General features: G+C 36.0%; 1 protein-coding gene and 1 non-coding gene across 2 annotated transcripts; both read left to right on the top strand.

Moving 5' to 3' along the window:
* Positions 1-15,367: 15,367 nt before the first annotated feature.
* Positions 15,368-15,450, top strand: LOC113362527. Its single transcript, XR_003365777.1, has one exon. It is a non-coding gene; the product is annotated as a small nucleolar RNA U36a (small nucleolar RNA).
* Positions 15,451-20,599: 5,149 nt separating this feature from the next.
* LOC113356420 (N-glycosylase/DNA lyase OGG1-like) lies at positions 20,600-24,358 on the top strand. The gene is made up of 3 exons (XM_026599544.1): positions 20,600-21,727; positions 23,101-23,311; positions 23,889-24,358. The coding sequence occupies exons 1-3, from the start codon at positions 20,913-20,915 to the stop codon at positions 24,132-24,134; spliced, it is 1,272 nt and encodes a 423-aa protein (XP_026455329.1). The 5' UTR covers positions 20,600-20,912; the 3' UTR covers positions 24,135-24,358.
* The last annotated feature ends 306 nt before the right edge of the window (positions 24,359-24,664 follow it).

The following is a 24,664-nucleotide window of genomic DNA, read 5'->3' as shown; positions in this document are numbered from 1 at the left end:
CCTACGCCTCTGATCCCATCAGTACACTGTGTACTTGATTCCCTTAGCCGATCTCACCCACAACTAAGAGTTGCTGCAACCCAAAATCACAGACTTGATAATAAACGAATCTGTCTCACACAGAAAAGTCTATCGAAAGGATAAATATGTCTCCCACAGATAAACCCTAGGTTTTGTTCCGTCTTTAGATATAAAATCAAGGTAACAGGAACCAATTGATAATTCAGACTTATATTCCCGAAGAACAGCCTAGATTAATCAATCACCTCTCTACAATCCTTCCTGACTACACAAGCAGATTGTCGAGGAATCACAAACAATGAGACGAAGATGCTTGTGACTTCTTTATCTTGCCTATCGGAGAACTCTCACGATCTCAAGACAATCAATCGATTGTACTCGTACAATAGAAGATGCAAGATCAGATTACACAACTACGATAAAAGTAGTATTGGTCTGGCTTCACAATCCCAATGAAGTCTTTAAGTCGTTAACTCGAGTTTAGAGAAGAAACTCAAGAGTTAATGGAGATCGACTCTAGCGAGCGCACTAGTAGCACACAGACGTGTGGGGATTAATCAGGGTTTTTCCTTAGGTACAAAGCAAACTCTATCCATCGTTAGATGAAAACCTGATTTAGATTCAAGCCAATATCTCTCAACCATTAGATCGAAAGACATAGCTTGTCACACACACTTGGGTACACGTTTACTGGGTTTGAGAAAACCATACCCAAACGAGTACACGTATGTTGGTTAAACATGATAACCCAAAAGGTCAACCATATGAGCATCTCATATTAATCATGTTCTTCTTCACCATAACTAGTTCAATTGACTCAAATGAACTAGTTAAGAGTTGTTCAATTGCTATGAGATCTTATGTAACTACACAAGACACAATTGAAACAAAGATGATTCGATTCGATTAGAATCGGCTCATGAACATTATAGCCACGGTTTTCATAAAGCATTCCTTAATAATTAATGTTTCATATTCAGAGCACATCTTTAGATCATAACCTCTTAAGTTCACAAACAAGTTCGCGGACTTAAGTTAATCGGTTGAGTTTTCCAAACTCAGCAGAAATTCTCGGGTCGAGAACTTCTTCCAGTTCGCGGACTTAGCACACAAACGAGTTTTGGAAATCCCAACAGAAATTCTCGGTCGAGAAATTCCGTCAGTTCGCGGACTTGTAAAGCCAGTTCCACAATCCTACCGATTTCTCTTGATCAACAAAGTTCAAAAACTTCGGTTCAAGGAATACATGTTTATATAATCTAAACTCTCATTTCAATCATTGAAACATTCTCAGAGGGCGATATTCATTCGTGAAGAACAACAGACCTTTCTCGTCAGAGCAATTTCTAAAGTGATTGAAACTTTCATGACTTTCGTCACTAGGTGATAAACCTGATCAAAGAGAAACGTTTTACCAACACATGATTTCGAGTAAAAGATAAGCAATGAATACTCAGCTCGAATTATCAAGTGTATATGATCTAGTCTATATAGCATACGACTTTTGTCTCATAAGAAGTAGGAGAAGAAGTAGACTTTCGAGTGATAGATAAGTTCAAGTCTTCACATACCTTTTTGTTGATGAGGTTCCACGGTTCCTTGGTGTAGATCTTCGTCATTGTCGTTGAATCACCATGATGTCCTTGAGTTCAACTACACTTTTCCTATCCTAGTCTGAGACTTAGCTAATAGGCTAGAAATCAAGACTTTATAGTTTTCATCACTAACATTGACAAACATGCTTGATATAGCAACGCATGCGAGGTTGACCGGGCTATTCTCTAACAAAAGTACTTTTTGTTGGAAGAGAAACTTGCAGAATCTGAAGCAAGGTTTAACTCTCAACAAATTAGTTTTGATGACAGAGAAAGTGCTTGTCTCACTCGAGAAAAACGCCTTGAGGCTGATTTAGCTGCTGCTCTTGATAAAATCAAGATGTTGGAAGATGACTTGAAAAAGTTCAATACTAGTTCAAGCAAATTAACCACTATGCTTGGAGCAAGTAAAAATCATCGTGATACACGAGGATTGGGATATAAGGGAATAGATGCTCCAAGTATTAGCAAAGAGGCAAAATTTGTCAAGGCTAGTGATTCTTCTCAACAAAAGGTTTCCACTGATGGCAAAAGTGAAATACCTTCACCGAAAATTAAGGATCGAAAGAGCAAAGTATATCAACCTCCAAAGTCAGCACATACGGATCGAGGTAAGAACATTCCTTATGTTTGCCACTATTGCGGAAATAAAGGTCACCTAGAAAGGAGATGTCGTTTCCGTATAAGGAATGAGAAAATTCATGATGTTTTTGTTTGGGCATCACTAGAAGTTGTGAAACCAAGATCATATGTTAAGGTTAATCCCCTTAATGCTACAGGTTGTAACTGTCCAACCCTTAGGCAAAGGAATCAGTATTGTGATAAACCTATTTTTGCCTATAAACGTCATACGACTCTTTTTCACAATCGTAATGGTTATCTAAAGGATAACTTCGTAAAGACTAAGACAAGATATGATGCTCCCAATTGGAGAAAGACTAACTTGCAAAAGAATAGTCAATCCAATTCTCTTGAAGAGAGTAATGGGAAGAAGGTTCCGATTGTTCCTAAACGCACTCAGAAGTGGGTACCAAAGAAATCCAATGATACTTCGAGTGTGAAAAAGAATGATTTTCCAGAAATTTCCATGACCATGGAGAAGGCAGTATCCATGATGTTGGAACTTAACAAGTTTTTTGGAAAAATGGAATTGGATGTGAAAGGTTATAAAAGCGATCTCCTTCATGATAATCCAAAGGTCACTTGTGGTGAGCAAGACATTGTTCACCCCAACGCAACTTGATTGTGTTGTAAGTGCATCCTCACCAAGGAATGCGCTGTTATGCATACGGTGAGGGAAGCACAAAAATTGGGGCGCACAGATTATGTTCGGTAAGGCTGTAGAATTCAAATGGATTCTTCTAAAAAGGTATGTCTATAAACTTGAGCAATATTTGTATTTTTATTTGCTTAGAGTACTCATAATGATCCATGTACCTTGCTTATCATTCATTTCTACCTAACTTGATCTGTGTTTAAGGTTCCTTTGTGTTTAGGTTTGAAAATAGTAGTTCGGGATGTTTGGACTTCATGGTACACATACCAAGTATGCATACCATCATTTAAAATAAAAACCCAGGTGTTTAAGTTCGCATACCCAGTTTTCAAACTGCTCTAATTCATGAAAATTCGTTTGCAAACCTGTATGCATACTTGCCTGTAGACGTCGATATTCGGTAAACTTATTTTGGTCGTAATTTCTTCGTCCGAACTCGGAATGACCTCATTATTTTTGCATTCTCTTGCTCTTTGAATTCCCTTCAAAATAGATATGAGAATTCTTGTATTTGGATGAGTTAAGATTGGTTTTTTTTCCCTTCTCTTGTTTTTGAGTGTTTTGCTCCGTTTCGTTGCACTTGTTCCACTTCTTGGACTTGGGCACTTGTTATTCGTGGTGTACTACTATTCTAAGCTCATTTGTAGCTTTTACAAGAATGTTGTTGGTGAATCACAAAGAAGGAAGTTCAAGAATGGGCAGTAACACGCATTATTATGGGATTCTTGAATGTTCACAATCATTTTATGTGAACTATGGTGCATGGTCGTTAATGACTTAGTGTGTTCTTCTTTGTTAAGAAAATATTTTTATACGCCTTTGGTAGTTATTCTTGGTGTAAATCCGGGCGAAAAAGATTGATTCTACCCTCTACGGACAAATCATCTTATATGTGCATTACGAGTTTGTCATGATGCCTAGGAAACTTCTTATGAGGATTTTTTTTTTTGAGAAGGATTACTAGAGTTTGGAATAGCCATTATTGTGATTACACATATCTATGTACAACGTTTTCATCTTCATGTCTTTAGATTTATTGGTTTAAATTCTAAACTTGTCTGGAAGATTATTTTTGCAGTATTAATCTTTATGGTTTTATATATTGCAATTGTTTATGGGACATGTGTGTTTGCATCCGTGAACTATGATTGTCCCATATCTTGTCAAAAGTAAAGTCTTTCGTAAGTCGATATTCATATGTTGATAAAGGAATGAATGGACTTTTGACAAATACAAAAGTTAAGCCTATTATGTCAATTATTGATGCAAGACAGGTTAAAATATTTTGTTTGCAAGGATTATGTCTATTGAATGTCGTTATGAGAATAGTGATGGAAAATAGAATGAATCCTTGTGTATTCCGCAATAATTGATTTTCCCTGATCCATATTTTATGTATTACTGTGAGGCTCCGTAAAGTGTCTTATGTTGAGCACTAAGCGACCAAGTTGATTATTATTATGATTAGCTATGTTGTTGTTCCGTGAGGTACTTTATGTCGAGCATATTCAACTAAATTAATCATCTTGTTTGGTTATTTAGTTGTTGCTCCATAAGTTTTTCTTTTGTCTAGCATGACCAATTAAATTGATTACTTTTGTGATTAGTTTGGTTGTGTATTTCGATTAGATTAATTATGGGTTCTCTTGTGATTAATCTAATTGTATATTTTTGAGTCTCCATAAGTTCACTTATGTTTGAGAATTTTTTGATTAAATTAATCATGGGTTCTCTTGTGGTTAGTTTAATTGAATATTTTGGATTCAAATTCATACTTGTATGTGATTTGTTATGCCCAAAGAAATCCTTCTTTTCTTTCGAAATTAAGGTCGCTCTTGTTGTTCTTTCGGGAATGACATTTAATGGGGGAGAGTTCTTTTGAACTTGCACTTAATTGCCATATCTTTGTGGGGAGTGCGGCTGTGGAATATTATATGGGTTATCTTGTATCTTTATAAACTCCTTGATGAATGCATTTAGCTTCGGCTTTATGATTGCATCTAAAGAACAAGTTGATATTTTTCTTTTCTTTTGGTCAAGAAATGTCTCTTTCGGAAATTTCATTAGGATCCCGTTCTTGTACCTTTGCCAATTTTATTGACAAAAAAGGAGGGAGAATTAATATGTAGTTCACACTACATATACATATGGTTCTCGGATCATTAGGCAAGGGGGAGTGGTTTCCATGTGAGATGGAGTATTGACTAAGGGGGAGTGATACATATCACTATAGTATTGTTGTTGAAGTTGTGATACAATTGGACTTTGACGCTATGTAATGATACTATGACACTGTATAACAATGATTGAGAACTATTGTTTTCTTATTGTTATAGCTACGGATTTTCAACAACGATGATGCTAAACTAACAACCTCTGGGATCATTGGATTACTTGGAAGTGACGAAGATTTCAAGTAATGTTGAAAATTAGGCATGTGGAATATGAGCTACAAAAGTTAATTTATTTATTTTTTGTATTCCATATGTATTAATAGTTTTGTCACTAAAATTGACAAAGGGGGAGATTGTTAGAGCATTTCTCGGTCGAACTCGCATGCGTTGCTATCTCAAGCATGTTTTTCAATGTTAGTGATCAAAACTATAAGTCTTGATTTCTAGCCTACATAGCTAAAGGTATCGGACTAGGATAGAAAGTGTATTTGATCTCAAGAACTCTATGCAATCATCATACAAGACGAAGGATTACTCAAGGAACTGGTGGATCTTCATCGACTAAAAGGTATGTGGAGACTTGAACTTATCTGTCACTCAAAAGTCTATCTATTCTATCTCCTACTCTTGAGACAAAAGTCGTTCTGATATATAGATTTTCATTATGCACATTCGCTATTTCGAGCCGAGTTTATCTCGCCTATCTATTTCTCGAAATATGTGTTAGTAAGCTTTCTCTTTAGCCGAATTCATCTTTACCTAGTAACGAAAGTCATGTTATGTTTCAATCACTTTGAAAATTGCTCTGACGAAAAATGGTCTGTTAATAACGGCTATATCCGTCCTCTGAGAATGTTTCAATGATTGAAATGAGAGTCTAGATTACATAACCATTGGTAGGATATAAGCATTGTTGTGGAAACACATATATGTATAAGTCTTTATTCCTTGAACCAAAGTTTGCGAACTTTGTTGATCAAGAGAAATGGAAGTGGCGTGGCCAAGTCCGCGAACTGGCGGAAGTTCTCGACCCGAGAATTTCTGTTAGAGTTTGTGAACTCCTTCCATGAGCTTAAGTCCGCGAACCCGGTCCGCGAACTTAAGCAGGTTATATCTAAAACCGGTTGTTCTTGAACTCATGTTTATTTAAACTAAGGAATGCTTTGCAAACCGTGGCTATAAAGTTCATGAACCGATTCGAGTGAATCAAACAGTTTTTGCTTCGATTGTGTCTTGTGTAGTTACATAAGATCTAAGCAATTGAACAACTCTCTAACTAGTTCAATTGAGTCATTTGAACTAGTTATGGTGAAGAAGAATATGGTTGATATGAAAGTAATCATATGGCTAACCATTTGGTTAACTATTGTTGAACCAACAAATTTTAATGTTTGGGAACGGTTCGTAAACCCAAAATTGGACATTTCATTTGTGTGTAACAAGCTAAGTTTTCGATCCAACGGTTGAGAAATATTAGCTTGAATCTAATCAGGTTTTCATCTAACGGTGAATATTGAATGCTTTGTTACCAAGCTAACATTGATTGCAAACCCTGATTTGAAAACTATATAAGGGAGAATTCTAGCAACTGGGAAACCTAATCCCCACACCTTACGTGTGATACTAGTTGCATAGATAGAGTCGATTCTCCTTTAATCTTTGGTTTCTTCTTCTAAACCAGTTTAACGACTTAAAGACTTCATTGGGATTGTGAAGCCAGACCGATACTACTTTTCTTGTAGTTGTGTGATCTGATCTTGCATCTTCTATCGTTACGAGTACGATTGTAATAATTGGCTCGAGATTTTATATCTCCGATAGGCAAGATAGAAAAGTAATCACAAACACTAAGTCTCATCGTTTGTGATTCCATAATATCTTTTTTCGCGGCGTCGATTAAGATTATTATGAGGTGATCAATAATACTAGGCTGTTCTTCGGGAATATAAGACCGGTTTATTGATTGGTTCATGTTCACCTTGATTTATAAAAATACGGAACAAAACTCGTAGGTATATTCGTGGGATACAGATTTATCTATTGCCGTATACTTTTCTGTGTGATACAGATTTGTTTATTAAAGTCTTCGACTTTGGGTCGTAGCAACTCTTAGTTGTGGGTGAGATCTGCTAAGGGAATCAAGTACGTAGCATCCTGCTGGGATCAGAGGCGTAGGAGCATAACTGTACCTTGGATCAGTGTGAGATTGATTGGGGTTCACTACAGTCCAGACCGAAGTTAATTTGGAATAGGCTAGTGTCTGTAGCGGATTAATACAGTGTGTGTGTTCAATCTGGACTAGGTCCCGGGGTTTTTATGCATTTGCGGTTTCCTCGTTAACAAAATTCTGGTGTCTGTGTTATTTCTATTCCGCGTTATATTTGTTTATATAATTGAAATATCACAGGTTGTGCGTTGTTCAATCAACTAGAATATCCGACCTTTTTGGTTGTTGATTTAAATTGATTGACACTTGAATATTGGTCTTTGGTACCATCCAAGTTATCTCTCTAGTATTTGATAAATACTCGCAGATATCTATTTGCTTGAGTATATATCAAATCGATAGATTGAGATATAAACTCTTTGATATACTTTTTATCTAGATTGAGTCTGACTGTCTAGTTGATTCTCTAGAAAGTATATTGGAGTTTTTCCATAGAGATTGCTAAGCGAAATATTGGGTGTGGTTGTTGTACCCCCGCTTTTTCATCGTGTTTGCCTGCTCTGATACCAATTGAAAAGGCGAGGGTACCCAAATATACCTCAAGCTAAAACTTTTCCTACCTATAAGTCCTTTCTCAGAAAGTGATTGTATATGGACTGAGTCGAGACAATGCAACTAATCGGTTCAAACTTCGTGTGATCGTCTATGGATACGAGATTGAGACAATACAACAACGAAGTATGTTTACTTGATAAAAAGGTTCGGACTCAACCAAACACAATAGGATTGCTTATCAAGTAAATAGGAATTAACGTTTGTGTATTTTACTTTAATTATGATAAAACAATTATAATGCGAAAATATAAAGTAAATGACACAACAAGATTTTGTTAACGAGGAAACTGCAAATGCAAAAAAAAACCCGGGACCTTGTCCAGAATTGAATACTCTCAGGATTAAGCCGCTACACAAAATTAAACCTAACTTCGTATAGTTGAGACCAAGTAACTAAACCTATAGTTCACCTAGTTCCGTCTGTATTCCCACGCCTCCAACTTATGAATAAGGCACGTACTTGGAACAATTCCTTTGGTTCGTATTCCAAAAAGTAAAGGAACAACAAATCTGTTTGGTGTCAACTCTATTCAACCAAGTGATGTGAGTCGGACAAAGGATCTTCTGTTTATCTTAACATAAACTCCTTCGTCAGGTTCTTAGATCTATCTTATGTTCAACTACCGAAGTAATTGTTAAGATTTTGCAATCAATACTTTTAATCACAAAGAAGTGTATTGATGTCGATCTACACAACTAATCAATCCAATCTACCATAAGGATAAACCGATTATAGTTGGATCCTCTTATACCGAAACAAGTATTGTGCACACCAAAGATTATGAACCCCAAATCAGAAATCTTCAATATCTTCTTTTTCTTCAAATCTTCTTAGATCTTCAATAAACACCTGCATACAACAAATTGAATCTCTTGTGATCAATCACGCACAGAACGGAGTCTGTTAACAATGGATTATCACAAGATCGTCTTTAGCACTAATAACAGTCTAAAGATTCCTGTCGAAACTTCGATCTAGTTTGAGTGAATCTTATATCAGAAGAGAAGATTCTCAAGCATAAACAAACTAGGTGCAATCAAAGTTCAACCACCGGTAGTCAATCAAATCAATCGAAAACACAAGATAAAACGCAATTATATAGTTTCCCACCAACGGTACTCGTAGAGCTTTTCAATCCCAAAGAAGACTTTAAACTGAGCGGCCATAAGAGATTTTGCCTAATTAGGTTACTCTCCTCTCCGAATAGGCGGCTACCGAGGAAGTTTGCTGTCACGAAGGATTAGTTTGCTAGAAATGCAAACTTCAAGTATTTATAGACAAGGAAGTTTGGACACCAAGGAATTTCCAAAACCGAAAATATTCTCAAAGATATTCAATATATTCCAAATTCGGTTTTCATAATTCCTAGAAATGCTCTGTCCAAAATAATGACCGAAAATCTCAACTAGTAAATGCACATTACTAATTCTCATTTTCCTAAAATAAAATTAACAACCTTAAATAAAAAATTATTTACTTATTTATATTTCGATCCTGAGGTTTTCTTCCTGTAGCTATTAAGGAATAACTTTGAACAATAAAAGATAAACATTATTGTACGTGTTCAAAGTATGCCGACATCCTTACTTTGTAAGTCCTCTTTCATACTTACAACCTTGAAACCGATTTGCCACACTTCCAAACAAGTTTAGAATTGGTTCATCTGACTTTCAGGAACTATGCGATTGATTAAGAAACACTCAATCACAAATCATCGGTTTAACGGTTCTACCAAAACAAGTTTCGGTTCTACCTCCATGTGAGTACTGTGCATAGTCACACTAGCTTTCCAAAATTCGGTTGACTAGGTACTAGGATCGGTTCCCCACATATATATGGTATCTAACTTATATGTGTTGCACATGTCCATAGGATCGGTTCCCCTTTCTGCTACAAACTTGCTGCACCTCATACAAGGATCGATTCCCCTTTCTGCTACAAACTTGCTGCACCTCATACAGGGATCGATTCCCCTTTGTGATGTGTTGCACCTCTTCATAGGATCGGTTCCCCTTTACCCATATTCGGTTCAACAAATCACAAAATCGATCATACCATCTCAGGTGATTACTTAAGATCGATTTCACTAATAAAAGGCATACCAATACATAAGTCGGGCCTTTGTGAATAGTTTACCAAGAACACAAACAAGTCGTGAGCGGTTATACTAAATCACACATATTGGATGTTCACAAGATATGCAATGAATAACAATCCTAATAACGCATGGCGATTTCCTTTTCGATTCATAAACAAGTTTATGAACTTACTTCCTTAAAACACGTGTAAAAAATTGTTTCCTAGGATGAAATCCTCACCTCATACCCATGCATAATCACAATAGCATTTAAACGATTATGTCGATGTCTTATCTACAAAGTTTAATGGTTAAGCAATAAACTTCATATTGTATTCCTTAATACTATGTCTATCTAAAGTGTTCATGCTTTGCAGTTTCGTTTTCAATATGCACGACTTGAAAGATATGTTAGGAAATGAAACAGTTCAAGTCAAATATCACTAACCTCAAGTGGAAGGATGATGTTGTCGTTGTAGTTTCTTACTTCTTCACTTCTTCAAGTCTTCGCAATACTTGTAATGTCTCATATCCTAATACTTTCAAGCTAACCTATACGAAGTTGACTCTAGTACATAATCAAGCGACTCTTAAAATGAGTTTTGATTCATTAAAATATGACAACTAAACTTGACATACCAACGCTTGGTGAGTTCAACCGAGCTATGCTATAACATGCTAATTTTATATGTATAATATACTTAAAAAGCGAGTCATCTTGCGATATAGTATGACACTGGCTTTCAATTTTCCTCATCATATCTTTATTCTTCTTAGCTGACAACAAAATATTTTTATTTATTGTTGTTAGGAATTTTTCATGGGATTTTTTATTTATTGTATAATACGATCCTATAATTAAACTTTTTTGTTTTAATACGAAAAAAGGGTTTTATTTTATGATAATAAAGTGTTACATTGTTGAATTAATATTGTATCCCGTCAAGAGGGCCTTATCTTTCCACTCTTCTACTGTTTAAATAAATAAAACAAGTTTTGCTAGAGTAATAACAACATCGTTTGCATCTCAATGCACAAAACTACACTTCCAAGAGTTAAATTGAGCTAAAAATAAAAAACAATCCTAAATAATATTTGAGCTTGTCCAGTTCATTGTTCCTTAATTTCCATCGATGTCATTGGTTCCCCTTTGGCTATCCCCTTGCAAGTGTATGCTGCAAAGATCTTTAATCCCTGGCCTTCTTATTGCTATCAAAGATGCCAATGCCTCTACATGTTCAGGGTCTATTGCTGACTCAATGACTATGGAAATCTTCCAAATCCATTGGATGTACCTTCATAATTCCTTAAAGATAAGTCCCACCCCATCTTTATTACTAAACTTACAAAAGGCTACATCAGAATTAATTTTGATTCATTGATGTCGGGACCCTTCCAAATACGAGACTGAGATTGATTCACAGTACTGTGTCGACATCCACCTGCAAGTTACCAAAGACCATGTTGTACATTCCAAATATGCCAAAATGTAAAGAAATAATTGTAAAATTGATTAACATTAGCTGGCTTTGCTTGAAGAGCATGATCAAACCAAGAGGATACCCGCTCATAAGTATTTTTTCCATCTAAACTTTGAAACAAATTTGTATCTCTAGTAGGTAAGCAATGGTTAGCATGGGATAAAAAGTATCAACATGAGAATTATGCTTAGCAATTTTATCTTTAACTGGTAAGCATTGATAGATGAACTTCTAAATAAAGTGTTGGATCTTAATGGAGATATTATTTCTCCATAGAGAATTCCAGTTTATGGCTATTCTGTATGTTGTTTCATAATAACTGACTATCAAACGGAGCATGTAGGGTATTAAGATTCCAAGACTTTAGTGTTCATGAACTATAAATTAGGAGACCAACTTGATATTAACAAAAGCAAAATCAGATTTAGGAGGTCCATTTAACGATGGGATCCAATTATCTTTCCAGATGGAGATATTATTTCCATCTCCAACCTCCCAATAATAAAACTAAGAATCTCTGTTCCATTACATATTTCTCTCCAATCTAGTTCATAACATAAAATAGATGGTTGGAATTCTTAAATTACTTGCACTATAAAAATAGAAGCCCATAAAGAGTCAGGTTCTCTAATATTTTGGGATGGAGGGATAAATTCAAAATGGCAGATTGCTTGATATTTAAACTTCCTAAGTCCTTAAAAGAGAAACACCTTTCTCATTTCCTTTTTTGCTCCATCAAAAATCTCTTCCGATGACATCCATCATATCAATGATGTGTCTTGGCATTTGTAAAACAACCATATGACTGGTCGGTCAAGCGGCCTAGCAATGAAGCTCAATGATGGTGTGTAAATGCAACTTGGAAAATGCCTCAGAGTTGCAGGCTAGGCAAAGGCATGTGTCAAATAGGATTTGGACATGGCCAAAAATACGAGATTAACATCAGTAGGCGCCAAAAGAATTCGGCACATGGTCTGTATGCATGAGGCATGCAGGGATTCAAGCAAGACTTGCATAAACACACTTGCATCATTGCGAGAGTGATACACAACAATGATAGCAACACTTTGGTTGGTGTGAGCTATCATGGCGCGACAAGGCTAGAGACATGTGCCAGGCACATGGCCTTGACGGTTAGGAATTGGTTGCACCGAGTTGGTGTTTTATTTATGCTTTGTGAAGTCTAGGAACTGCCTCTATGGCTTTAGGAAGGAGTTAGGCAAGTTGGCATGGTTGGCCAACTGCCTTGCATAAAGTGGAATTTGTAACTGGTAGTCAGTTTTTTTGTAAATAGCTTTTGTAAGGCAATAAAAGCCTGATCTTGTGAAGGTCTGGGTGTCTGGTACAAGAAGAATTGGTTTAACCCTAAGTGTGTAGTAACAATAAGGCTTCGGCCAAGATTAAAACTAAATTCAAACTAAATTCTGTCGGTGCATTTATACATTTGCTTGGCTTATTTTTTATGCATCAGGTGGAGTGTGTGTGCTGATCTGGTAGCTTAAATGATTGCGAGCAGAACCTCTTGTTATCATGAGCTAAATAGAGTTTTAGTCAACATGATATATTTTTTGGCTAAATGCGAATAGGCTAAGACTGTGTTGTGGAGCATAGTGTCGTTGTTAAGGTTGGTTGTTGCATTATATAGTTTGATCCTGTGACACTAGCTAGACTAGTACCCAAAACAAATTGTGTTTCTTTTTTGACCTTTATTTTTGAACGGTTTTTTGGGGACCAGCCTTTTTTTTGGGGGACCATTGTTTTATTTTGGGTAAGACATTAGAAGTAAATCTAGGTCACCCCTTATCTAAATATTTATATTAATACCAAAATTATCCTGATTATTTTTGTATAATGATTAGTTAATGTGATTAATCATTGATTAAGATTAAATTAATACATGATTGCATTTAAAAGAAATAGAATTATTGAGTGAGCAAAGTAATAGTAGAAGAAAAAGAAGATGGAGAAAAAATTTATTTTGAGATGGGTAAATATGGAGAAAAAACATTCTCTCGGTACCGAAATATGCTTGTAACTTAGTGAATGTTGTTATAAATGGCCTAAAATATCGTCAAAATCAAAATTGTAACAAAAAATTTCAACCAAGTCAATAAAGTTCGGTTATATTATATGAAGAACATGTAACCGAACTTTCTGTAAATGTAGTTCGGTTAATAAATCCAAAATCATAGGCAACCGAACCAAAGCTTTAATGGAGTTTTTGTTTCTGCAAATGTAGTTCGGTTGGGACATTTTTTGCGACGTAACCGAACCCAAAGTTCGGTTGAGACATTTTTTCGCGACGAAACCGAACTTTTTTGCGATGTAACCGAACTTTAACCGAACTTTTTTGCGATGTAACCGAACTTAAAGTTCGGTTGGGACATTTTTTGCGACGAAATCGAACTTTTTTTTTGCGACATAATTGAATTTTTTGCGACGTAACCGAACTCAAAGTTCGGTTGGGACATTTTTTTGCGACGAAACCGAACTCGAAGTTCTGTTGGGACATTTTTTCGACGAAACCGAACTTTTTGCGACGAAACTGAACTTTTCTCTGGAAAAAGAAAAACCTCCATTAAAGTTGAGTTCGGTTAGTTCGACAAAGTTTTTCAATAATTCCTAACCGAACTTCTCTTTACAACTTCCATTTTCAACTCATTTTGGTGATTACTTCTCATTTTTTTCAACCAAAAATGATATATATATATATACATATTTTGATGATATATATGTATATATATAAACAGAGAGGTGGTGGTGGTAGTCGGAGATGGTAGGTGATGGTCGGTAGTGGTAGCGGCGGCGGTGGGAGGAGGTGGTGGTTATTTATATATATGTATATATGTGTGATTATTATAGCCCGTTCGTTTCAGGTAATTGGGAACCCAGTAATTGGATTCCAAGGGAATAGGCCCAATTCCCCTGAACCGAACAGCCCAAAAAAATTTAGAATTGGATTGCTAAGGAATCCAATTCCCTTCTATGGGCTCTATTCTATTGCATTGGTGGGTGGGTGGAAAGGAATTTGATTCCGTAAAAAACAAAGGGAATTGAGCGAAAATTACGAATCTGTCCCTCTGAAAATCTGGTTTTCTTTTTTCATTTTACTGAATAACCATTCGTATAGGTACTGAAATCGATCTGAGATCGAGAGAGAAGAAGAGATCGAGATTTTCTAACCATCTGAGATCGAGAGAGAAGAAGAGATCGAGAGTTTCTAACCATTTCGTTCGATCTGAGATCGAGAGAGAAGAAGAGATCGAGAGTTTCTAACCATCTGAGATCCAGAGAGAAGAAGAGATCGAGAGAGAAGAAGAAAGAAACCACTGAAGAATGAGAGATGGAGAAATACGATGATTAGGTTAGGGTTTTAAATTCTCGTATTTTCTTTCTTCTCTATCTGTATGTAATTTCATTTTTTTTAACTGCTCGTTTTGTTAGGGTTTTGATTTCTTTTCAGTTTGTTGCAGGAATGATTGATTAAAAGACCAATTATCATCTCAATTGGATTTTCGGCTTTGTGATAATCGATCATCAACTCAGGAACAATAATTTCTTCCACAAGAACTCTAACTTTCATTTTCAACAGTACCTATTTCTTCTTCTCCCGACTCAATCAACTACAGTATTATCAGCGTTTCCCTTTGATTCAACTAATAAGAACTTTCAAGGTATAATTCGTTCACCAATTTCATTTAAATTGATTTCGGTAATTTTTTAGTTTTATGATAAAATTAGCTTATGCATGTGTATGTTGGGTTTATGATATAATCCATGAAATCATCTTTTAACTGTCTCTTGATTGTGTTATGTTTTTTTTTACTTACTGATCTAATTACAGCTTTAGTTTTTCGTTGGTTTTTGCCTTTAAAAGTTCTGGCTGCACTTTTAACTATTGAATCTAAATTTGTGTTAGATTATGAGTACATGTTTATGTTTAGTCTTTGATCGTAAAGTTGGCTATGATTACAAAATACCCGCGCTTCTGAGAGTTATCTGTGAAGCTAAATAAAAATGGTTGAATTTCTTGATATGATCCATTATTTATAGTTATTGAATCTAAATTTGTGTTAGATTATGAGTACATGTTTTCATAATGATTTGGCCTGTAATGCTTTTATTTTTCTTAATTCTGTGGTGTTTCAGAGCCTTAGATAATGGTCTGTTGAAACCCTGTGACTGTATGATTGTTAACATAAGTTTGATAACATGTCCTTCAAATGATATTTGACTTGAGACACCCTGTGGCTGTATGATTGTTTACTGTTTTATCATCCGTGTATGTATAGTCATGTATGGTTGACCATTTTGTTCTTATCCTTTTCAAATTCAGACCCACTTCCAGTATGGCACCTCTAGTCTTGACAAAAAAAAAGAAAACTTGAAATGATGACAGACAATATCCGAACAACGATGGATGATGTAACTTTATTTTACATTTATTTCTATTCATATGTCTTGCGTCATCAAAGCTGTGTGTTAAGAGCTAATGATCGTTTTGAATTAACTATGGTACGATTGTGGGTGATGGAAGATTTGGTATACAAAAGTGACACCAAATGTAAATCCCAACTTCGTCTCGATAGACGCACTTTTAGAATTCTTTGTCATAAGTTGCGCACTGTTAGTGGACTAGAAGATAATAGGAATTGTGATGTCGAAGAAATGGTGGCGATATTTTTATATGTAATTGCGCATCACCATAAGAATAGAGTTGTGGGTTTTCAATTCAAGCGATCAGGAGATACGATTAGTAGACATGTGAACACGGTGTTGAAAGGAGTTATTAGGCTTCAAGGAGAGTTGTTAAAAGAACCGGTAGCAGTCTCTACAAGTTCTGTTGACCAGAGATGGAACTGCTTTAAGGTATGAGATTGTCTCAAATGAAATATTATAACCTTTTTAATCTTATATGTCATGAATATCACTAATGAACTATTAACATCACCTTGTTTACCTTTAGAACTGCCTAGGGGCATTAGATGGAACACATATTAGTGTCCACGTTGCAACAGCAGACAAGCCTAGGTATCGTACAAGGAAAAGCGCAATTGCTACCAATGTCTTAGGTGTATGTTCTCAAGACTTGGAGGTTATATATGTATATCCTGGATGGGAAGGATCAGCTGCTGATTCTCGTGTTCTTAGGGAAGCCATTTACAAAAAAAATGGCTTAAAAGTTCCACATGGTAAGTTTGTTAGAGTATTATAACTTGAATCTGCGGATTAGCAAGTGTTTTTCATGTTTTTTATTAAGATAGTGATGGTTGTTTACATGCTTACTTGTTTAGGTTACTATTACCTTGTTGATGCCGGTTATCCAAATAGTGGAGGATTTCTTGCTCCCTTTAGAGGTCAACGTTATCATTTGAAGGAATGGGGGCGAGATCGTCTAGAACCCAGGACAGCTGAAGAATTGTTCAATATGAAACATTGTAGGGCTAGGAATGTGATTGAAAGAGTTTTTGGATTGTTGAAAATGAGATGGGCAATACTTAGGGGTCCCTCATGGTATCCTGTGAACATACATTGCCGTTTTATCATGGCCTGTTGTTTGATACATAACCTTATTAGGAGAGAAATGCCTATGGATGAATTTTTACCGGAAGATGAATATGAAGATGGACCAATTAATTTGGTTTCTCCTCAAGAAAGTCGAATGATCGAACATGTCGATTCCTCGAATTATTGGGATGTTCAGAGAAAGGAGTTAGCTGATCAAATGTGGGAAAGATGGACTGCACTTAGACGTAGGCGCATAGTTAGTTAAAATGATTTCATCATTTTCCTGTATTAGCTTACATTTTTTATAACTTCCATTTGTACTGAACTGGGTATGGAATATGCGCTTTCCTGATTTCGGTTCAACTTCAAGAACCTGTTTCCTGTATTAGCATGTAATCGGAAAAGGTATGCTGTTTAAGTTCATTTAATTGTTTTAGTAGACTTTTCGGCCTCTTAGATCAGGTATATTTTGTTGAGTGCTACTTATCCTCTTGATACGCGAACAATTTTAACAAGGGTGTGAGTTTTGAAACACTTCATAATGGATCGTTTTGTGTCATTATAGCAGGCACCAATAATATCATTTCATGATCTTGAGAACAATTATAAATTGAAGTGTTATAACTGTTCTTTAACTTGTGTATTTACTATTGAGGCTCCTTGTCAAACCTGGAATAACACTCCAGCTAAGAAACCTTGAACCTCGAATCAGTCATAAATTCAATACTGGGGAGCTGATCTAAGGAACCTTGAACCTCGAATCAGTCATAAATTTAGTTTCTTCACTATGCACATTCTTCCCAATCTTAACTATGTTTAAAAGAAGAGTTTTTAATTAACCATTAATATTTTTGGCATCATAGATTATTACTATATTCAGTTGATTCATATTTCAGTTTTTAATTAACCATTAACCTTTCTATGAAAACGTACTAATACGTATTACTATATGTCTGTTATTCAGTTGATTCATATTTTTTGTGGGGATGCAGGCAACTTGCATTTCCTACCTTTCAGGAATTCAACCTTACAAAATTTTGTTGTAAACAGGCAGGTAATGGCACCTCATCGGAGTTGGGTACAAGCTGAAGATGACATATTGGTTGATGTTTTGACGGAACTTGCACTTGATGGCAAGTGGAAGAGTGATACAGGATTTAAATCTGGCTATTTGAAAGTGATTGAGCAAAAATTAGCTGAGAAACTACCCAATTCCGGGTTAAGTACTACCAACATTGATTCGAGAATAAAGACTTTAAAGAAGCATTCAATGGCAATCAACGAAATGTTAAGTGCTGGCAGTGGTTTTGAATGGGATTATGTCAACAATAAGCTTGTGTGTGAGAAGAATTTATTTGATGAATGGGCTAAGGTAATTTCAAACCATTATTAAATATATTCCTTTCTATTTAATTAGCTGTGTCTCTAATTTCTCCTCTAATGAGCATCTTCAGTGTCTAATAGATTCTTGTGTAATTTATTTTGTACCCTGTTTTGACAATGGACACCATAATCTTCCATGCATTGGTTCCACATGGTTTGGTAACTTAGGTTAGGATGGGTCCTTGTTGGCTGTATTTGGAATTGAACATGTTGTTTAGTATCTCCACCCCCTTTGCTCTTTGCATTTGTGGGTTGTTGTTACCTTCTAATATGTGATTACCTTCTTATGTTACACCTGATGCATAACATGTAGTTCCATAAAGTTAGCAGAGACAATTAGGAATGCTCACGTTCTTGTCACGACAAACTTGAATTATTTTGGTTAATTTAGAAAAAGGACTCTTAACAATACTTAGAACTGCAGTTGCCAATCGTTGATGCAGATCAATTGCCACCTCTTTTTTGCCTTATGAGAGAGAGAGAATGTGTACTGAGGTGTTTACATTTGAATTATTATGGGTTTGGTATATCTTGATGTATCTCTGTGATTTGGGATTATCATTTTGGTAAAAAATTGCATTTGGTGATTTTGTCCTGTTTATATTACATGATGAGTAGTCCTCAATCGGATCTGAAATGGGTAATCCTCTTATCTGGTTTCAGCTCCATTCACTTGTGACCTAATCTGATTTCTTGTGATTGTTCTGCATTCTTCAGCTTTACTTAAAATAGTGTTTTGCTTGTGTATTATTGGCTGGTAGTCAAATGGAACAGTTCCTAATTCATACAATTATTGTTAGCTTAGAGTCTCTTTCGCCTCTTGATTTAAGCTGTAATTCTCCCACTGGTGCTGTTCCTAATCAAATGGGTAATCATAGAAATCCTGGATTGAATGACATGATTTAAAACTTGGGTGTTGAAATAGACAAGACTAGAATAAAGTGTTATTAATTGTGTTCTGACCTTTCTAAATGGAATTAAGTCGCAGGCATTGGTCTAATATCTTTAGTTCTAGGTCTGCAACTCTCAGATTACTGCACTGTTATTGCACTGATACTCAGTGCACTGTTTATTTTAACTGCACTGTTACTGCACTGATTCTCAGTGCACTGTTTATTTTAACTGCACTGATACCCAATTTGTGGATTTTGCAGTCTCATCCAAGTATAAAGGGAGTGTATGGGAAAGTTTTTCCTCATTTGGACGCATTGGTTGAAATATTTGCTGAAGATAAAGCAAATGGTAAAGGAGCTGCTTCTTTAGCTGAAGAGTTGGAAGAGATAGATAAAGAAGATGAGCAAGAAAGGGAGAACGAAACAAAACAGGAAACTGAACAAGAACAAAGTAACCAATCTGGATCAGTGGACGAAGCCAATAACAGTAATGATAAAGGTAGGAGGAGGAAGAGGGTTAGATCATCTTCTTTGGATGTTGTATCTGGTGAATCAAGTGGTGATTCGAATGGTCTTAATCTGATGGCTAATTCTTTCAGCAAGTTTGTATCAGGCACTCTTTCACATTTTGAAGCAATTCGTAGTACATTGGACCAAGAATCAGACACCAACAAACAGTTGTTTGAGGAGCTACAGAAGATTGATGGTCTTACTGATGATGATGTGATAGATGCTGCTTCGATTATACTTGATTCATCTACGAAGACCAAAATGTTTTTCGGGATGGAAGAAGGGAAGAGGGCTCACTATGTGAAGAATAGAATACTCAAGTAGTAGTGAAAAAAAGAAGCTTCAGAAGATGGCAAGACCTCTTGATGACAAATCTAGGTTCAAATTTGTTTTGAAATTTGTTTTGAAATTTAACTCTTCATACACAAGTGGAACAATAGTCATCCATGGTTCAAATTTGTTTTGAAATTTTGAATTCTTAAATTTTTGAGTTTTAGCTTTATTAGAAGTTTCAAGGATATTTAAGTAAATAATAGATTTGAATTACAATGGAATCCAATTATCCCAACCAAACAGATTTTGTTTTACCATGTAATCCTTTTCTTGGAATCCAATTCTAAGAATTGGATTACCCTGTAATCCAATTCCTGAGGTTTGAAAAACTTGAACCGAACAAATAGTTAAGTTAGTTTTAAATTAAGTTAGGTTAAGGATAGATTAGTCATTTCCACAATTTAGGACACCCCTTATAATTATAGGGAAAGTGGTCTAATAAGACCACGGTCCCCAAAAAAACCATGGTCCCAAAAAAAATTGGTTCTTATTTTTATGGGTTAGGTTAGTTTGTGACCTCTAAATACTACTAGCAGTTACAAGGTTCCTAACTCCTCCAACCTCCTCCAAGAAAGAGAGCACAAGAACCATCAAGCCACTTAGATTTTCAAGATGGTTCAAAATTGATTTACCTAACTGGTTTAAGAATTTAGATTTCCTGGCTGCAGGGTTATCAATTAAGATGAGAAAAACACTCCACTTTACTTCTTTGGAGCATAAGGGGCACTGCCCCTCCAATAGTTTTCCGACCCTAAATCACTCTGTCGACACAAAATCCAGAAGGGTCATTAAATGGGAAGGAAAAGAAAGGAAGTAAACAAGCTAGCATCGGATTGTCGCGGTCTTTGAGCTACATAGCAACGGTCTTGCTAATTTGGATGTATTCCCTTAGAACTCTATCAGCAACATCAACAGCAATCATGAAGACAGCGCCAAAACCCAAAGTCAGTGATGCGACCAAATCCAAACTCAAAACAACAACAACAAAATCATCAAAACAGCCTAAAAGCATCTCTACATTTTTCAAGCAAACCAAGAGAACTCTCAGTACCAATACTTCAAAAATCAGCATTTCAAAAACCAGTAATAATCTCATAAAACCAGAAACCCTAATAGTTACCCCAAAAGACGAAGGAGACCTAAAATGGGAACCCCTTTTGAATATGGGAAAATCAGAGCTCTTTCTACCTCTCACTTTCCCAACTGGGCAAACCTTCAGATGGAAACAAACAGGTCTTCTTAGGTACACAGGTGTTATTGATTCTCACCTCATTTCTCTCAGACAGCAGCTAGTGGATGATGGCAATGGCGACGGAAATGGAGTTTTCTACTTCGTTCATTCAAATGGCGATAAGGATGATGCAAAGGCAGCTCTTGAGGATTACTTAAATGCTGGGATTTCATTGAAGGAAATGTGGGAAACTTTCTCTGCTTCTGATCCTAAGTTCGCTGAATTAGCGTTGCATTTAGGCGGTGCTCGTGTTCTTAGACAAGACCCTTTTGAGTGTCTCATTCAATTCTTATGTTCTTCAAATAATAATATTGGTAGAATTACAAAAATGGTGGATTTTGTTTCATCTTTAGGTAAGTATTTAGGAACTGTTGAAGGGTTTAAATTTTACGAATTCCCGTCACCAGAGCGATTGTCATCGGTCTCGGAGGATGAGTTTCGAGTTGCGGGATTTGGATACAGGTTAGCACGCTGTTCCTGTCCTTGTTTGTTAGCTTACTGTATTAACATCATGGCATTTGCATATTGGGAAGTTTTTGTGTCTAACTACTTGATAAACCTTTATTTTCTAGCATTTTGCGTGTTACACTGACTAGGAAAGTTACATTTCTTTCATAGTCATGCTTCTTTGCTGTTTAAGCTTCTGCTTCACAAAACTCTTTAGATTTAAATTCTTGACCTGATTACCTGGAAAGTGCTTAGAGCATTTACTTGCTCAGTGTTCAAATAGCCTATCCTTCGCAATTCAACTTTGGCAGTTGCACTGAGTTGAGAGCAGGAATACTTCTAGGGATTGAGGTAAAGGAATTTGTTTTCTCACGTTCTTTGGCCATAAGGAAATGTAGTAGCATATGAGACTAAATACACCCTTGTGAGTAAGCTTCATATTCAGCTACTGCAAATGCTGTGTTTCTATATGTTCTTTCATTCTAGCTAAAGAAGACAAGTAGTCCAAAAATATCACTCTTTAGTATGTGCAGCTGTTTTCATTTTTTTTTGCACACGCAGAACACGTCGTTTTGATGAAACCAATTGATAGGAGTCCTGATTGTGAAAATTTGGAGGGTTCTGAAAGAGGTAATAATATGTTCTTTCAGTATAGCTACCTCTAGATGTTTAGCTTCATTTTTTGCACACGCATGGACAAGTTGTTCTGATAAAACCAAACAATAGGAATCCTGATTGTAAGAACTTGGAGGGTTATGGAAAAGGTACTGAAATTAGCAAACCTGTATCAAATGGGTTTGAACTGGCTAAATTGTGGAACTAATTACTCTGGGTTTTTATTAATCGCTAGATCAATGTTTCTAAAAAACACTTATAGTTTCAAGTTGTGTTGCCGGACTTCCTTAAACTTATATTTCACAAAGACATAATGATTCAAAAAGCATCTGTTAGTCAACTATGATGAGACAGTGCCAGTACATATGATTGAGCATCCCTGTGCCAGTGAAAGAGAAATCACTGAATTGAGTTGTTCCTTTTGAATCTAACAAGAAGTATAAAGTAAAGAGTTCAAGACGTAGCCCTCCTTATGTTTTTATACATGTGTCTCTACACAATTTTGTTGATAAACTGATCATAAAAGAAAAGGAACGCAAAAGGAAAGAAAATTGTTAACAGTACCCTTTTGGTAAGGAAAATCAGTAATTTCGAAAAATGTAAATTTGTGTCAGCACTTCTCACATCTGTGTTTTGACCTGTATCCTTAATGCTGCAGTATTGTGTAAGAGTTTATTATATATAATGTATCCTGGATCTTTCTCTTCTACTGAGGTGTGTTACTCTTAGCTGTTTCTACCAGTTAATGATTTCATCTTGGCTTACTTGAGCAGGGCAAAGTACATAGTTAATACGATGAGTGCTTTGCAGTCGAAGCCTGGTGCAGGTGCGAAGTGGCTTATTTCTCTTCGTGAATTGGGTCTTCATGAGGCTGTTGAAGCACTCTGTACTTTACCTGGAGTAGGTCCCAAGGTAGCAGCTTGCATTGCTCTCTTCTCTCTAGATCAACATCATGCCATTCCTGTTGATACACATGTGTGGCAGGTGCACCTTTTTTCTCTTCCCTTGTCTATATGTTCTGATTATGTGAATTTGAAATTTCTTTTTTCATATTAACCACGGAGTGTAGATTTAACTTAAGTTTTCAATTACTGAGAAACCTAAATTACCTAATAAGCTTAAACAATATAAATTCATGCAAGGATATCATCTTGGCATTTTCTTGATTCTGTATCTCCAGCTGAGGGGGATTTAGAATTGATATAGGTTTAGAAGGTGTAGAATCTCATTTCGGTCAGATATTATGGTTGAGGCATCCAAAGCATATTCATATGACCTTGGCATTGTTGGCAATACATGTGGGCATATACCACTACAGAACTGAGGCGAACAGTTATGGTTTGTTGCTGAAAGTTGGAAATTAACATTCCAATTCACGTCTTTAGAAGCTCTTTTAAAAGATCCAAAATCGAAATGTCTGCTTTGTACTCTCATATGTACTCTATCATTCAGCTGCAGATATTATTCAGCTCTCTAGCTATGTTTGATCAGTTCATAACTTCATATAGTTTATGGTTATCAAGTTCTGACATGTGACTGTTTGTTTTGGGGTTGATTAAAGATTGCAACTCGATACCTCATACCAGAGCTTGCAGGGGCACGTCTGACACCAAAACTTTGTAATCGTGTGGCTGAGGCGTTTGTGAACAAATATGGAAAGTATGCTGGTTGGGCACAAACTCTACTTTTTATTGCTGAATTACCGTCTCAGAAGGCCCTCCTAGCTACAGATGTTGGGACTGTCAGAGTGATCAAACCTGCTTTAACAGTAGCACAGGACCGGTCAACCTCTAAGCAAACTAGGTAATTGCCTAGGGCCTCATATTGTTGGAGAGCCTAGATCTGGCATATTTATTTATGTTTTTATTAGCTTACTCTTGGGGGCTATATATAATTCTATATCCTTGTATATTAATTTTATCTTCTCTGCAAGTTGATATTGCTTTGGTAGACAAACCGAGCCAAATTGTATTTTTCTATATTCTACTCCTATGATATCCTCCCTGGTCTGGGCCTATGCCTTTTATTCGAGACGTACCATTACAAGACAAAAAAAGATATTTTGAAGTAAAATAGAAAATCTCTTACCCACCTATTTTACTTAATGGCTAAATTATCTCGGATTAATAGAGTCAATTGGGTGATTAATTGATGTTTAATCCTGTTAACTTAGAAATCAACTTAAATCATCATCAAAAACATGTAAAAAATTTGATTTGATTTCCGAAAAAATTCAACCCAGAACAGGCTGATGTTTGTGCATTCGTTGAACACTTTTTCCTTGTGGTGAATGTACTTTCCTTCCCCATTACGAATTCGCCGTAGATGATTGAATCG

The sequence above is a fragment of the Papaver somniferum genome, chromosome 3 (genome assembly GCF_003573695.1).
Source record: "Papaver somniferum cultivar HN1 chromosome 3, ASM357369v1, whole genome shotgun sequence".
Classification (NCBI taxonomy): domain Eukaryota; kingdom Viridiplantae; phylum Streptophyta; class Magnoliopsida; order Ranunculales; family Papaveraceae; genus Papaver; species Papaver somniferum.
This window is presented reverse-complemented; position numbering and strand designations above follow the sequence as displayed.